The sequence below is a fragment of the Rhinichthys klamathensis genome, unplaced genomic scaffold, assembly GCF_029890125.1.
Source record: "Rhinichthys klamathensis goyatoka isolate OS25496 unplaced genomic scaffold, OSU_Roscu_1.1 h1tg000341l_1, whole genome shotgun sequence".
NCBI lineage: Eukaryota > Metazoa > Chordata > Actinopteri > Cypriniformes > Leuciscidae > Rhinichthys > Rhinichthys klamathensis.
This window is the reverse complement of record NW_026606855.1, coordinates 557501-573340: the sequence shown is the minus strand read 5'-3', so window position 1 is coordinate 573340 and position 15840 is coordinate 557501. Positions and strand designations below refer to the sequence as shown.

Sequence of the window (15840 nt, the reverse complement as noted above, 5' to 3'; positions counted from 1 at the left end):
TCGATTTCTTACAGGTTGAGTTGTTGTTGCCCATAACACGCTAGCATTCTGCTAATGGACGCTGATTGGTCAGTGAAGGACTGATTACGACCAGAGATACCGCTTGATGGCATCCGAAGCGGGACCACATGTATTTACCTGTGTCAGTTGTGTAGTAGATGCCTCGAGAGAAAAGAAAGTGCAGAACGCAAAAGCATAGACATAATAAATACATAGACGCCCTGATGGCCGCTTTGGAGCGTTGCTGCGATAGTTTTCTTATTGTGGAAAAAGCATTTTCTGTGATTGACCCGATTTTAGCAATAACAAAGATAACTGATGGATCCTTTATCTATGGTAATACGATATGGTACAACTACAGTGCAGTGCAAATAGTAAATATAAGATAAAGTGAGAAGTAATAGTAAATAGTTTAGTCAATAAAATAAACAAACAAACAGTACAGCAAATAAAATAGTAATGAAAAGGCTATATAAAATATAGGCTATATAAAAAAAATGACACAACCCTGTCTATTTTTCAGTTTTATTGATCAGTAAGAGACATTATAACAGTATAAGTAGCCTAAAAGGTATAAGAAGAGTTATACAAGACAATAAATAAAGTAAACGATTCAGACACAGCAGCTGCCCAGCAAACAATATTACGTTGTGACGACGTCACGTGCTGGTCATTTTTAGTCACGCTTACGTTAGCATATGACGTCGCCACAACCGCCAAAGTGAAACACCAAAAGAGGTCGCTACGACGTCGCCAACCGACAACGTGACAACGTCTTCAGTACGTCTTCAGTACGTTATGTTAAACGTTATTTAATTTTGGTCGCCGATTCGTCTTTTGGATGACGTTGCTGCGACGTAGCCAGTACGTTGCGGCAGCGTTATTGGTCGCCAATTGGTCATTTGATGACTTTTTCATATATATATATATATATATATATTCATTCTGCAGTGGATTTATTGACATCCATTTATACTAGCATTTACCTGCCACAGCAACATCTATAATTGTGGTTCTTGTTCAGAACTTTTTGTTTGTTGGTTGTTTCAACTAGCATTACTGTTCAAATCGACATTTTACTCAAACAATTGGTAAAAACATGTTTAAACATTCACTAATGTTAATGTTAAACATGTTAAAAAACATTGTAGAATAATTGAAAGAACTGAAAAGTGTTTTTGCAGATTTTATTTAACAGAATTTAACAGACACTAAAATAACAAATGGGGAAAAAACAACTATACATTAAAGCAAAAAAGGAAAAAAATAAATGTCACTATTTAAAACACTTTAAAAAGGTCTTCATCTGAATTGCTGGTTATTGTCCTAATGTGGGACTGCCACTTCTGGGACTGGCTGCACCTAGACAAACAATTTAAATAAATTAAGTGAACAGACCTTCAAGATTTAATGTCAAGATTTTGTATCGGTACACTGTAAGTATCGGCAAGTGCAAAAAATGAAATACTAAGTACTGCTACTCATTCCATAAAGTGGTATCGGCCCATCCCTACAAGTAATAGTCGATTGCCACAGTCTTTTAAGTGAAATGCTCACAAGAAGTGTATATTTGTACCTGTAGTTTACTGTGGGCTGGGGCATGTTTTAAAACATTTGTGACGAGTTCCTCCACAGCTTTGTCCTGTAGTCCGGACCGACTCAGCATGATAGCCCCTGTTGTGTAGAATAAAAAAATTTGTAAATGTTTTGTAAATTTCTTGTGTAATTACAATGTTTTACAAAACAAGTGGTGGACACATTTAATATATATTAAATGAAGCAGAAGGGCATTTTGATATTGTCTTTTAGATTTGAAAACAGCAAGCTATATTTTGAAACATGAACCAATTGTAAAGCAGAAATTGTTTAGACAAGCATAAATGCATTTTTTTGTGCTGTGGAACATCCACACAATTATTACCAAAAGTAACACTTATATTAAACTCACGTTTGATAACCTGGTACACTGCTGTATGCAGCAACGTTTTTTTTCCCTTCTTCCCATGAAGGCTGTAGTTCTTCCAGACACTGCTAGAAGCTACAGCCCTCATGATACGCCTTGTAACTTCTCCCGGGTTGGCTCCACCAATCAGACTGAGATGGTGTGTCTACACAGAGGAAATACAGAAAATTAAAAATCCGTAATGCAGTAAATATTTAGCTCTACATAAAACATAGCTTTATGTTTAAACCATTACCCACCAATCTCTTCTTGTAGTCTGGAAGCTCTTTCAGTTTTGCCTCCAAGACAGCAAGTTCTTCCAAAGACTGGGCCACATCGATTTCTATTGGGGTCTCCGGACCCTGGCTGGCCCCTCCAGTCTGGTTTAACCGGAGGAGGATCTCCTGGATGTTTTTTGCCATCACATCCTGGCGGGTCAACATTGCCTTAAGTGTCTCTGTTTCAGAAACACAAAATGTTTCAAAGACATTAAAATGAAGGTCAGAAACGTACAAAGTGCAAAGATAACACATTGCAGTTATTACATGACTGAAATTTACCCACAATAAAAATTAACATACCTTGTATTACTGTAACCGTTTGGGTTAAGGCGGAGATAGAGTCTGACACACTTGAGGAGCAGCTGGCAGTTTCTGTGTGCACATATGCAATACAAAATGCAAGCGATTAAACTCAACACTTAGGTTCAGCATGTTATAAAACGAGAACTACCAAAGTTCAAATCACCAGGCTACATTTTTTGTGTCAATATGTTGATATGTTGATAACTGTAACACTTTACAAATAAACAAGATTTTCAAAGTCATTAAACCAACAATAAAAATATAATCATACCATCAGACATCTCAGGCTGAATAGGACTAACTGGATCAAGGTCTGTGTAAATAAATAAAAAATATCAACATAAGGTATATTTTAATATAGATCCGCACAACTTGACAAAGCTTATGCAACAATTGTTAACTTACTGTTCATAGTGTTTGTCTGCGGAAAGATGCAGATGGGAGGTGGAGGGTGTGTTGGTCCTGCAGAAGATTTCCATGAAAGTGGCACCTCTGGTGGTCCATGGGACAAACCTAGATGATACATATTACCAAGATACTTTGGTTAATCATTCATTTACGGGACCCTGTCTAATGAATTCCAAAAATGTCATGCTAGCGATTTTCTTATAGAGGGCAGTCTTGTGAAGCATGGTACTCTTGAGAAATATTGAACAGTTATTTAATATCATACCTCTGGATTTCTTATTAGTTTGGAGGACCTGTTCTGCAGAGTCTTCATCTAAAAAGCATATAATAAACTCCAGTCAACAAACCAGTCAGAGATACAGCATGTAATAAATAACTACATGTAAATGTAAATACCCTCATCGCTGCTGTAAGCAAATTTTGCTGGCCTTTTTGATGTCCTTTTTGAGAGCACAGCCCCATCATCTGCACTTTCCACGTTTGACAATGTTTCGGCCTTTCTCAACCACCGAAGTGCCTGGTTAAAGTCAGCTACAAAGAAATGTGAACATTAGGGAAAGTACAAACAATATAGGATTAGTTTAAACATTTACAAGTATTCTACATGATGCAATGTATTTTGCTTTCTTAGCAGATAAAAAAATATCATACTTTATGATGTTAGTTTTAATAAAAATATAATTAAAAAAATTATATCAAGGACATTTCTCTGGCATTTCTTTATTTTTGCTGTATCGAAAACGTACCGAACCGTGACACAAGTGTATCGTATCAAACTACACCCCTAGTAAGGACATGGTAGCCACTTGATGTTTCTGAAAAGGTTTAAGTTAGTGGATTGTCAAGTTCTAAAAACAGAATAGTTTACAGTCCCCCAATAACAATATTTGTATATTGGATTTAATACTATCACTTTTTTAAAAACATGCTTACCTGAAAAACACTGCAGATTTCTGTGATTTCCGATTTCAGTGAAGACAATCACCGAGAGCTGCAATGGAAGAAATTAGATGCGAGTTTAATAGTTTCCCACACCACTATTGTGTGAATACAACATTTCCAGACAAAAACAGGGTTTCTAGGAACTGGGAAGGGAGAAAAACAATATGTAATAATACAAAACAACAATTAAATAAAGCTGAAATAAGTTATTCTATTTACCAGGATAATGAAATTACCACAGTAAGAGACTACAGCAGTAAATTCCACTGATATAAATCAACTTTTTGATGATATTCTAATTATATGACCAGTATCTGTACATATAAAACAACAACAGTAGGCCTACAGTAACGTTAGGCCCACTCAGACATGTTCTATTTGAGCAAATGTGACGCAACACTGTCTACTCAACAATTAAACCTAACTAGTTAAAAAGCCATTTTAAACTACATTTGAAATAGAGATCTTGGTTAAAATGTAAAATTAGGAAACTTTAGAGAACGTGTGGGACCCTTACGGCGGGTTGTTTTTACACTTACCTGTTTCGTCTTGAAGGAATGGTGTATTTCTTCTTTCTTCGATTGATAAGTTAAACTACTGCTGTAACGTTAGGTAACTAAAAAGATAAGAAAGTGTGTAAAATAAACAACTAGAAGACGGTCAAAGGATACGAAAAGTGAAAATTCAAACACAATCCACGCATGTTCCGGTTCGTGAGGTGGGACTCTATACACCAGCAGCGGAAGCTCTTCGCTGCAATCGTTTGAGTTGCATATACTGCCCCCTAGTGTACCGAAGGGAAATTGTTGAAATCTGTATGACTTGAATGAGTCTTAAGTGAGACACTTGTTACAGTGTCTCACTTAAGACACTGTAACAAGTGTCAGGGTAATGTTACAGGGTAATGTTACCCTGTCACAGGTGAATAGGGTAACATTTTTAAATTATATATATATATATATATATATATATATATATATATATATATATATATAAATTAAATTATAGTTTTACTTTTTGAATGGAATTACTGATATAAATAAACTTTTTGATGATATTCTAATTATATGACCAGCACCTGTACATACAAAATATCTGAAAAAAAATTCTTCTATTAAAATGTACATCTGCTTCTAAGTCAAGAAATGACGTGGCTAAGACGTGGTGAGGAGGTTAGAAAATGATTGGTCATCAGCTGGTCTTTAGACAACGTTGTGGGAAGGTAAGGAAGCGACCAAGCGCTGTGGTCACGAGACTACCTTCTGATGAAGTTGCCACAACGTCATGGCATAGTCTTTTGGTGACGCGACGAACCCACGACCAATACTGACGTCACTTTTGGTCGCCGTTACGTCACGTGTTTGCTGGGAGGTAACGTTAAAATAGCCACAATATAAAGTTATGAAACTTCACTTTGCCGTCAGCCAAAACGATTTGCCAGGGAACAAGATTAATGAGACCAAAGATCGCCCGTTAGATATACACAAGACGAATTATATGTCATGTTTAACCACAAACGTCAGAAGCACTAACCGAGTAAAGGCTGTTCCAGGCGGGGTGCAGAGCGCTGAGACCCCGGTAGGATATCACAACTCCGAAAACGTCAGATAAAATTTTTAAATAAGCGCTATCTTTATAAATAAACCACATATTTGAGCTTTCAACAACTACATTGTCGACTGAAAAACTATTAAAACTACATTTCGTGACACAATAACAGTAGTATTTTTAAATTTCGCGGCTTCTCTAGTCTGTCTATGCGCGTAAGCACCAAGGATTGCCGTAGCAGGTCTCTGGTCGTACGATGTGTATGACGTCATTGACATTTTAAAAGACTTTTTAAAGCAAATAAGTGACTCTAAAAAATCTAACACCCAGCAATGTGTAATTTCTTTGCATCTTCTTTCGAATACAACATTCGAATTACTAGACAAAAAATTATATCCTGAGAAAAGTGGATTTTTAGGGGTATTGCTCCATAGACCTCCATTCATTCTGCACTCCGCCTGTGAGCGCCCTCATATGGACCCAGAGTGGAACTGCAACAGTTCAGAACCCGGAAGTTTAATGTGAGTGGGAGTTCTCCTATGGAGTTCTCCCCATATTAGACTTTCTCTGGTACATCCTTAAACAACAAAGAAAACCCCCAAATCAAATGGTCAGTAAGAAAGATCCGGACGGATATGCACGTGTAGATCAATTTAAGTGTAGCATACAGAGCAGTTTGTCTATTACTTAAACATTTTTAAATCACAATTTTTAAAGGTAAATGTCTTTTATTTGAACCCGTTTCTCAGATTGTTATTGAATGTATAATCCTGTAGGAGGCGGTAATTCAACATCCGCGCGCTGTTCATACAGCGAAGAAAAAGACACAAACAACCTATGCAAACAACAGTGGACTTTGATATAAGTACGCCTGCTTCCTCATGAGTCTGTGAATAATATTATAAATCACACTGATGATATACAGTTATTAATCAGTTATTTTTATTAACATCATCCAGAGCAGAGTGTTTTAATGGCGTCAGGAAGCGCACTGATCTTTGATGAGGAGATGACTCGTTATAAACTCCTCTGGACAGAGTAAGTCGTATATCATTTACAAAAGTGTCATGTTATACTATTAATTTCAGACATGATATGTACCATAGCGTTCAATGAAGTACCTCACAGTTCTATGCATTGCAAATACCATGGTTACATGAAAATGGTAATCTTGTATGATGGTAAAGTACTAACGTTACCGTTACCTGATCCCGTGCTTCTTTTTGTAAGGGATTTGATTTATAGAGATGTATATCATCCTTACATGTCAAAATGATCATAATTTATATCTGTGAACTGAAAAAAATAGTACATTAAGTTAAACTAAATGAAAATGGGAAATGTTGCCTTGGCAACTAGCTCAAAAATATATAAATATGTATATATATATTTAAATATTTCATTTTATTTCAGATGTTTATTTTATTTCAAGTAATTTAAATAAATAAAATAAACATTTAGTTTCACTTTCAGTTTCAGTTATAATATCAACCCTGGTAAAAAAAAAAAAATGAATAAGAAGTATACTATGTGTTTTTAGTATTGCAACCACTTAGAAAACAGTAAAAATCGCAGTTTGAAGTCAATATCAAAATTTTAGTGATTGATAGTGGTATCACTGAATAGTTTATTACTAGGAATAATTACATTGCTGATATTGATAGACCGTTTAATCTGTCGAAATTTGTCAGTAACTGCACATTGGCAGATTCCCATTCTGTCAGTTCCATAATCTACTAAAAGTCTTCTCAAAGGATAATAAACATGGTCTGTTTTAACATAAATATCTAGTTCATGCATGAAACTCCAGAGGGCGCCAACTAATCGGTCCTTTACATGCAATCTCCAAGCAATCACATCATTACTGTATAGCGCATGCTGATTGGCCTCTGCTGATCCTGCAGCCAATGAGATTGCTTGCTCAACATTTAAGTAGTCTGTTCCTCTGAACCCCTCCACCTGCCTAGATCTGCTACGTGATTTATATACGTCTATTTATGCAGCAGCAGCAAATCTTACATGCTCACAGCAGCGTTTCTGTGTATCTGTTAGCATACTTGCTCTGCATCAGCAGCAGTGTAGCACATCTAGTCCAACAAGACCAAATACATTAACATTGCCATATTTAATACCATGCTTAAACTATCCCGAGAGTTGTCATGATTGAAATCTAATTGCGTTTTCTCTGTCCAGTCCAGTGTGTGAGATCGAGGTGCCCGAGCGTTTGACCGTGTCGTATGAAGCGCTCAAGACACACGGCGTGGCTCAGAGATGCACACGAGTGCCGGTCCGCCAGGCCACCGAGCAGGAGATCTTACTCGCGCACAGGTTGGTGGACTCTCGGCACATGACCTTAACCCAGGCCAGTTTCTATTCCCATACAATTAAGTTTGGTTTCGAAATCAGGGATGCACGAAATACCGGTATCGGCTGACATATGATCATTTTTTTATGTTATCGTTATCGGCCCGATAAGAAAATTTGGCCTATATATTATAACCGAAATAAATAATGGATTATTTCCTTCAGCTGAGACACTTCAGATGCGCACTGTTCACCATGCTGCTTTTGGATTGCTTGAAATATGATTGGAATCCCTTAAAGGATTAGTTCACTTTTAAAAAAAACTTTTGCTGATAATTTACTCAACCCCATGTCATCCAAGATGTCCATGTCTTTCTTTCTTCAGTCGAAAAGAAATGAAGGTTTTTGATGAAAACATTCCAGGATTTTTCTCCATATAATGGACTTCAATGGTAGCCAAATGGTTCAAGGTCCAAAAGACAGTTTCAGTGCAAACTGCAAACTGTTCAAATGGTTTTAAATGACACCAGACGATAAATAAGGGTCTTATCAAGCGAAACGATCGCTCATTTAAAAAAAAAAAAACAACGTTTATGTTTTATAAGCTCACATGCTCAAATGCTGTTCTGTGTAACTCTCCTGTTCGAACTCGTTCATCAAAATGAACAAATCTTTTTCCGAGTCAATTCGTTCATTTCGGTCGTTAAATGAATCAAATGACTCGAAAAAAGATTTGTTCATTTTGATGAACGAGTTCGAACAGGAGAGTTACACAGAACAGAGCAAGGTGAGCATGTTAGCTTATAAAACTTAAACGTTGTTATTTATTTTTTAAATGAGCGATCCTTTCGCTTGATAAGACCCTTATTCATCGTCTGGAATCGTTTAAAGCCATTTGAACAGTTTGCAGGTTGCACTGAAACTGTCTTTTGGACCTTGAACCGTTTGGTGCCCAGTAAAGTGCATTATATGGAGAAAAATCCTGGAATGTTTTCATCAAAAACCTTAATTTCTTTTCGACTGAAGAAAGAAAGACATAGACATCTTGGATGACATGGGGGTGAGTAAATTATCAGCAAAAGTTTTTTTAAAAGTGAACTACTCCTTTAAAAAAAAAAGGGAATTTATATAGTTACAGCAACATGTGAAGTCTGGCTACATCAAATAATAATGAGAACATTATAAGTGTGTGCTTGAGACGTGGCTTTTAATGATGAGACTTTTGTTTTTGTAATCAGGCTCTCAAAAATGATATAAAAATTTGGATTTAGATTTATCGGCCAATATATCGGTTATCTGCTTTCAAACATAAAGAATTATTGGTTATCGGTATCGGCCAAAATGTTCATATTGCATCCCTATTTTCAATGCAGTGAAGAGTATCTGGAGGCCGTCAAACAGACTCCGACAATGACCGTGGAAGAGCTGAAGGCATTCTCCAAGAAGTACAACGATGTCTATTTCCACCAGGTATGTGCAGGTCGCTCACGCTTGTCGGGTTGAGATGAGTGCAGGCGCTTTCTAACGCAGCGTGTCATGTGACTGCAGAACATCTATGGCTGTGCTAGGCTGGCGGTGGGCGCTACGCTGCAGCTGGTGGACAGTGTCATGAAGAGAGAGGTCAGGAACGGCATGGCCCTGGTCAGGTGAGCACACATCCAGCAGCTGCTGCGTTCATGAGGTCGGAAATAAAATAAAACCCACCTGCTAGCTTAACGGTGAAGTGTGTGTTATCTTTACCGATACACACTACACGGAACTGCAATTTCTTTGAGCGGCAGAGGAATAGTTGCTCTGCCAGTCCTGAGAGTGCTAAAATAAAACAAAACTGAAACTAAAATAATACATTTTTATTATTATTAACAATATTGATCAAATTTATTAGTAATATTTAATAATATTTGATGACTTGCTGTGTTTGTTATTGTTAGTATTATTAACAATGTCAATAATGTTTAAACAAAATATTTAAATTGAGTGTTTTTTTTTATTTAATCATTTATTATTATTATTATTGACTGTTTAATTGTGTTCATATTAAACATTAATAATATAAAAATAATTGTTGTTACTATTAACAAAATTAATAATTAATGTTTTAATGTATAAATTAAAGTTTTTAATTTAATACATTATTATTATCATTACTATTATTAACAGTAATTATTTTGATATTAAATATTAGTAATATTTAATACAATTTAAATGTTGCATTTTAATTTGATATTAATAAATGTAACACTTTAATGTAATGTTTATAATTGAATAATACAATTAATAATTATTATTAATAATATTATTATTAAAATATTTTTCATATTTTTTAATTTAATACATTTCATTCTAAATTATTATTATATTAGTATTATAATGTATAGTTTAACGCTATTACTTTAATTTATTTTTATTTTTATTATCAATGTTTAATTATCTTCCTATTAAATATAAATTAATAATATTCATTTAATAATAAATGTAATACATTAAGGTACTGATTTTAATTTAATAATGCATTTATTTATTTATTATTATTATTATTACTAGTAGCTAATCAACACTTCTGCGTGTTGTTATTGGACACTTATATATTATGTTCAGTCTATGTTGATGTCTAGTTTTGAATAATGAATTCTTGTTCACTTCCCTCTTCTCTGTGTCCCTCAGGCCTCCAGGACACCACAGTCAGCGCTCTGCTGCAAACGGGTTCTGTGTGTTTAATAACGTGGCCATCGCGGCTCTTTATGCTCAGAAGAGCTACAGCGTGAACAGGTGAACAGGAACAGCACGGCTACACCTGTAATGCTCCCTGAAGGAGAACTAAACCGCTGCCGTTGCAGATGGAGTATTTTGCGTATGATTTTCCATATGTCATATAGATGAGTTTGAGCTTGTGCTTTTTTTCCAGGGTTTTGATTGTGGACTGGGACGTCCATCACGGACAAGGTGTTCAGCACTGCTTTGAGGAGGACCCAAGGTGAGTCCATCTCGCTTCTGATGGACAATAGCATTTACTAACTAGAGGTTTACATTTTCAGAAGAAAATGTGAGTGATCTTTGCCTGAGCATGTAATTTAATTTAATTTAATTTAATTTAATTTATTTTTATATTATATTATATTATATTTTATTTATTTTATATCATTTATTTTTTTATTTAATGATTATTATTATTTACTTTTAATTTAATTTTTTTTATGAAATTTTTTTTTTGTAAATTTAAATTTCCATCTGTTTTATTATCCACCAGATGAAAATAATTGCATACCTCTCCTCAACAAAACCTGCACAATTTGAGGAATAGTTTATGCACGTCACAACCTTTCCCCAAGTACGAGCACTAACTGGTTTCTCTTTTACCCTAGCGTGCTTTATTTTTCCTGGCATCGTTATGAGCATCAGACCTTCTGGCCCAATCTCCCAGAGTCGGACTATACAAGCGTCGGGAAAGGCAAAGGATCCGGTTTCAACATTAACCTCCCCTGGAACAAGGCAAACAAAAAACACCACTGAAATCAAGCTCTTTCATGAGTGAAACGTGTTTCATAACAGCAGTACATGCCAATCAAATCCAGTTTTGAACAAATCTTATTTTTTTCAGTGAAATTTCAGAACAATGTTTTGCCATTCGTAATGCACATGGTTTCTGTGCTTTGTTCTGTGCAGGTGGGCATGACGAACAGTGACTATCTCGCTGCCTTCTTCCATGTTCTTTTACCTGCCGCATACGAGGTACCCGTCGCACGAGAGGAAAGGCCCGTTCTCTCCACGAACGAGAACTATTACAGTATAGTTCGATAAAAACATTGACAGCCAATCAGAATCCATCCTGCTTTAAAGAGCTCAAGCATTTAAAGAGGCAGATGACAAAACTGCAGCATAAACAGAACAATAGCGTGTGTTGGTGTTAATGCTAATATACTTATTGCCATAGATAGTTATCTTTATAGTTCTTGTTCTTGTTGTGAACGGGCCTTAAAGGGATAGTTCACCCAAAAATGAAAATTAGCCCATGATTTACTCACCCTGAAGCCATCCTAGATGTATATGACTTTCTTCTTTGGGCCATTGGAAATTTAAATTATTAATGTAATTTTGTAACAATGTTGGGCCATTGGACCATTTTTGTTGTTTTCTCTTTCAGTTTGATCCAGAGCTGGTTTTGGTGTCTGCTGGTTTTGATTCAGCCATTGGGGATCCAGAAGTAAGAGACTTTTTTTAAGGCGAGCTCCTTAAAGTCCCCCTGTGGTGAAAATCCAGCTTTTAATATTGTTTATATGTCTATGTGGTGTTTTTAATATGCTTTAAGACGAACCATGTGCAAATTCATGAGTCAACACCATTACTGAGTATTTTCTCTTTAAAACTGCAGTGAACCAAAGACAGTCTCAAAAACACGGTTTGAAATCGGTGGTGTTTCTGACGTCACACACTACCTTGTAACCAATCAGATCAACATGTGATCGTCAACCAGTGGATCTCTGAGCTGAGTGAGTGGAGGCGGGGCTCATTTGCATATTCATAGAACCGCTTATACTAAATGAGGCAAGGGTGTCGAGTTACATTCAAGCTATTTTAAGGCATGATGACATGATTTTCAAGACAAAAACGTTTTAATATGTAGTTTTGGTGATCAAAAATGAGTTTTAAGGGATAAAATGATTGACTACAGGGGGACTTTAACTGTTACTTCCCTTTCAGGATCTTGTTTAGTCCATCTATCAGGCTGCTCTCCAACGCTTCAGCCCTATTTCATGGGCCGTATGGGATGATATCAGTTGACATGGTTGTCTTTTCTGTGTTAGGGTGAAATGTGTGCTTCTCCTGAGATCTTTGCACACCTCACCCAACTGTTGATGCCTTTGGCTGCAGGCAAGATGTGCGTCGTCCTGGAGGTCAGGTGTCATTTTCAAACAAAACCTGGTTCTCTTCAGTTTTATGCTCAGATTGCATGTTTGATTTCTCTTGGTTTCTTTCGATCGTGTTTAGGGAGGGTACAACCTGACTTGCCTGGCCCAATCGGTTTGCCAAACCGTCCAGACGCTCCTTGGAGATCCGGCCCCGCTGCTGTCGGGACTCGGGGCCGCTTGTGAGAGGTGAATTGAGCTGTCAATCAAGCGGCGAGTGCTTTTAATTGGTTGAAGTGTACTTGGGTAGCCCCGCCCTCAGTGAAATCTTATTGGTCCAAAGTTTAACATCAAATACATCCTGATTGGTTGCAATTTGCAACATTTGATATCACTTTATTTTACTGTGTCATTGTTACACGTTACATGTAGTTACTATAGTCATAACTATAAATTATGCATAATTACATGCAACTAAACCAAACCAAATCCTAACTCTATAGTAAGTACACGTATATACTTGGGATGTCCCGATCAGGTTTTTTTGCCCTCGAGTCCGAGTCATTTGATTTTGAGTATCTACCGATACCGAGTCCCGATCCGATACTTATATAATACATAAAAAAAAGAATAAAGAAGAGAGAAAAAAGATTCAGGATGTTCCTTATTTTTAATTTAATTCACCTTATTTTAACATTCAACAACTCTGTTAACAAACAGAGCACTTCTGTGAGTAAAGCTTGAACAATCAAGTAATAAATAACATAAAATCTTCACTTTTGGACTTTAGTGCTACAGTAAATATAGAAAAAGTCTAATATAAAAACAAATAGCACCTCAACTTAAAATACCCGGCAGGCATGTAAACAAAAAATAAAAATGTATTAAAAGTGTATAAAAAAAGAATGAGAATATATATATACATTAGGGGTGTAACAGTTCACAAAATTTGCGGTTCGATACGATACAGCAAAAAGAAAGAAATGCCAGAGAAATTTCCTATTTATTAAAAGAAAAACTATTTTTAAATAAGTTTGAGCTTTCCTACATCTTGAAACTTTTAGGTTTATAAATGGGGGTAATCTTTGAAGGATGAACAAATAATGTTTTGGTCATCACATTAAAAATAACATTTAAATATATATTTATATAATGTTTGAGTTTTGAAGTGCAACATTAAATCCATGTTCATTCGCACAGATGTTGCTGGTCCGAACTGATAAATGCTCCGTTAAGCACAATATAATGAGTAGCGCAGTTTCGTTCCGCTTTCATTACGTTTGCCATTTGATGTTGCGCAACGTTGTGGTGATCGCGCCAGCGCGGATTTTGTCTGCAGGAAAAATGGTCCTAGGAATCGTTCGGTTTGTATGCGTACCGAACCGGAAGCCTCGTACCGAAACGGTTCAATAATTACGAATACATGTACCGTCACACCCCTAATTTACATATATCCGAGTCCTGATCGGGAGGTTACGTCCGATTCCGATCAAGTCTGAAACCACGTGATCGGGCCCGATTTCCGATCGGGACATCCCTAGTATTTACTTAATATTACTCAGTACTTAAATGTATAATTACAGTGTAACACACACCTTAAAGTAAAGTGTAACTATATTTAACGTGGACAAACAAATCACTCATCACTATAAAGCTGGAGTTGTACAGGTGAAACTCGAAAAATTTGAATATCGTGCAAAAGTTCATTTATTTCAGTAATTCCACTTAAAAGGTGAAACTAATATGTTATATAGACTCATTACATGCAAAGTGAGATATTTCAAGCCTTTATTTGTTATAATTTTGATGATTATGGATTACAGCTTATGAAAACCCCAAATTAAAAATTAGAATATTGTGAAAAGGTTTTTATATCTGTAAGCCATAATCATCAAAATTATATCCAATAAAGGCTTGAAATATCTCACTTTGCATGTATTGAGTCTATATAATATATTAGTTTCACCTTTTAAGTTGAATTACTGAAATAAATGAACTTTTGCAAGATATTCAAATTTTTCGAGTTTCACTTGTATGTTGTGTGTTCTTTCTCAGCGCACTGGAGTCTATTCAAAATGTCCGCGAAGCTCAATCATCGTACTGGAGCTGTTTTAAACACTTAGGTTAGTGCTTATTTACTTACTTTTGCTCAAATGAAATTGCCTTTTTACTTTCACTTTAAAGGAATTGTGTTTATTATAAAGTCAAATGGTGGTTCTTCTCAAGTAGTAAGATGACAATGCAAAGCTGAATTTTCAGCATCATTCCTCCAGTCTTCAGTGTCACATGATCCTTCAGAAATCACTCTAATATGATGATTTGATGCTCAAGAAACATTTCTGATTATTATGAATGTTGAAAACAGTTGTGATGCCTACGATAACGGATTGATAACGTGTGTTTGTGTGAACGCCAATATAGTTATCTTTATAGTTATCATTCTTGGTGTGAACAAGTATTAATTTCTTGTGGAAAAAACGAACTTTTGAATGGTACTGTATATTAAATTAGATATTTTTTTAATCTGTCCTGTTCTTAAGAGGCTCGTTCAGAAACGAGCACAAAGCGGCCCAGACTGGACGAGAAGAACGGCGCAACAAAAGAGGCTGCAGAACCTGGACCAGAGACCAGTACAGAGGAGAAGACTCAGGGTATCGTGTGGCCAGAACCTTTAGCCAGGACATCAGTGTGTGTGCGAACTGTCGTAGCGCCCCCTCCTGGTGTGGAGGTCTCCCTGCCTGAGGGCTGCCAGCGTTTGGAGGACGTTTCCCAAAGTACCACTAAAGAAGTACAAAGTATCCGGTTGGTAAAACACTATCAGATCAGAAAACCTGGTGTTACTCTTTTAGGGCGCATTGTAACCCGTTTTTTTTTTTTTTTCAATTCTAGGGATAAACATTTCCAAGGCGTCACGGACCAAAACATCCTCCAGCCTCTTGGAAATGTAATTTCAGTTCTTGACCAGATGATGAGTAAAGAGGTGAGGAAGGGATAACAGAGGTCTGGGGGTTGTTTCTGTGCGCAGTGTTTGGTAACGGACTGTAACTTCATCAGGTGTGTAACGGATGTGTCGTGGTGTGTGACTCGAGTGTGTCCGTACGCTGTGCTTTTCAACACGCACTAATCGGCCTTGCTGAACGGTACGACACTTCTTAGACTCACGGAAGAATGCTTTTTAAAAAATCACCTTGATCAGATTAATAATGACCTGTTATGTGATATTAAATTCAGTGCTTGTGTTTTTGATGAAGGGTTATGGTTGTTTTTA

The 15840-nt window shown here is 36.3% G+C and overlaps 1 protein-coding gene across 1 annotated transcript in view; it reads left to right on the top strand.

The window, feature by feature from the left end:
- Positions 1-6280: 6280 nt before the first annotated feature.
- hdac10 (histone deacetylase 10) overlaps positions 6281-15840 on the top strand; it is a 13640-nt gene continuing 4080 nt past the window's right edge. Inside the window, exons 1-16 of the mRNA XM_056272585.1 lie at positions 6281-6462; positions 7618-7752; positions 9102-9198; positions 9277-9374; positions 10393-10497; positions 10634-10702; positions 11091-11217; positions 11392-11457; positions 11870-11929; positions 12531-12620; positions 12715-12821; positions 14628-14695; positions 15113-15374; positions 15462-15552; positions 15627-15712; positions 15824-15840. The exon at positions 15824-15840 is cut by the window's right edge and continues 37 nt beyond it. Of these exons, the coding sequence (XP_056128560.1) occupies positions 6398-6462; positions 7618-7752; positions 9102-9198; positions 9277-9374; positions 10393-10497; positions 10634-10702; positions 11091-11217; positions 11392-11457; positions 11870-11929; positions 12531-12620; positions 12715-12821; positions 14628-14695; positions 15113-15374; positions 15462-15552; positions 15627-15712; positions 15824-15840 (1543 nt within the window). The 5' untranslated portion in view covers positions 6281-6397. The remainder of the gene's footprint in view (positions 6463-7617; positions 7753-9101; positions 9199-9276; positions 9375-10392; positions 10498-10633; positions 10703-11090; positions 11218-11391; positions 11458-11869; positions 11930-12530; positions 12621-12714; positions 12822-14627; positions 14696-15112; positions 15375-15461; positions 15553-15626; positions 15713-15823) is intronic.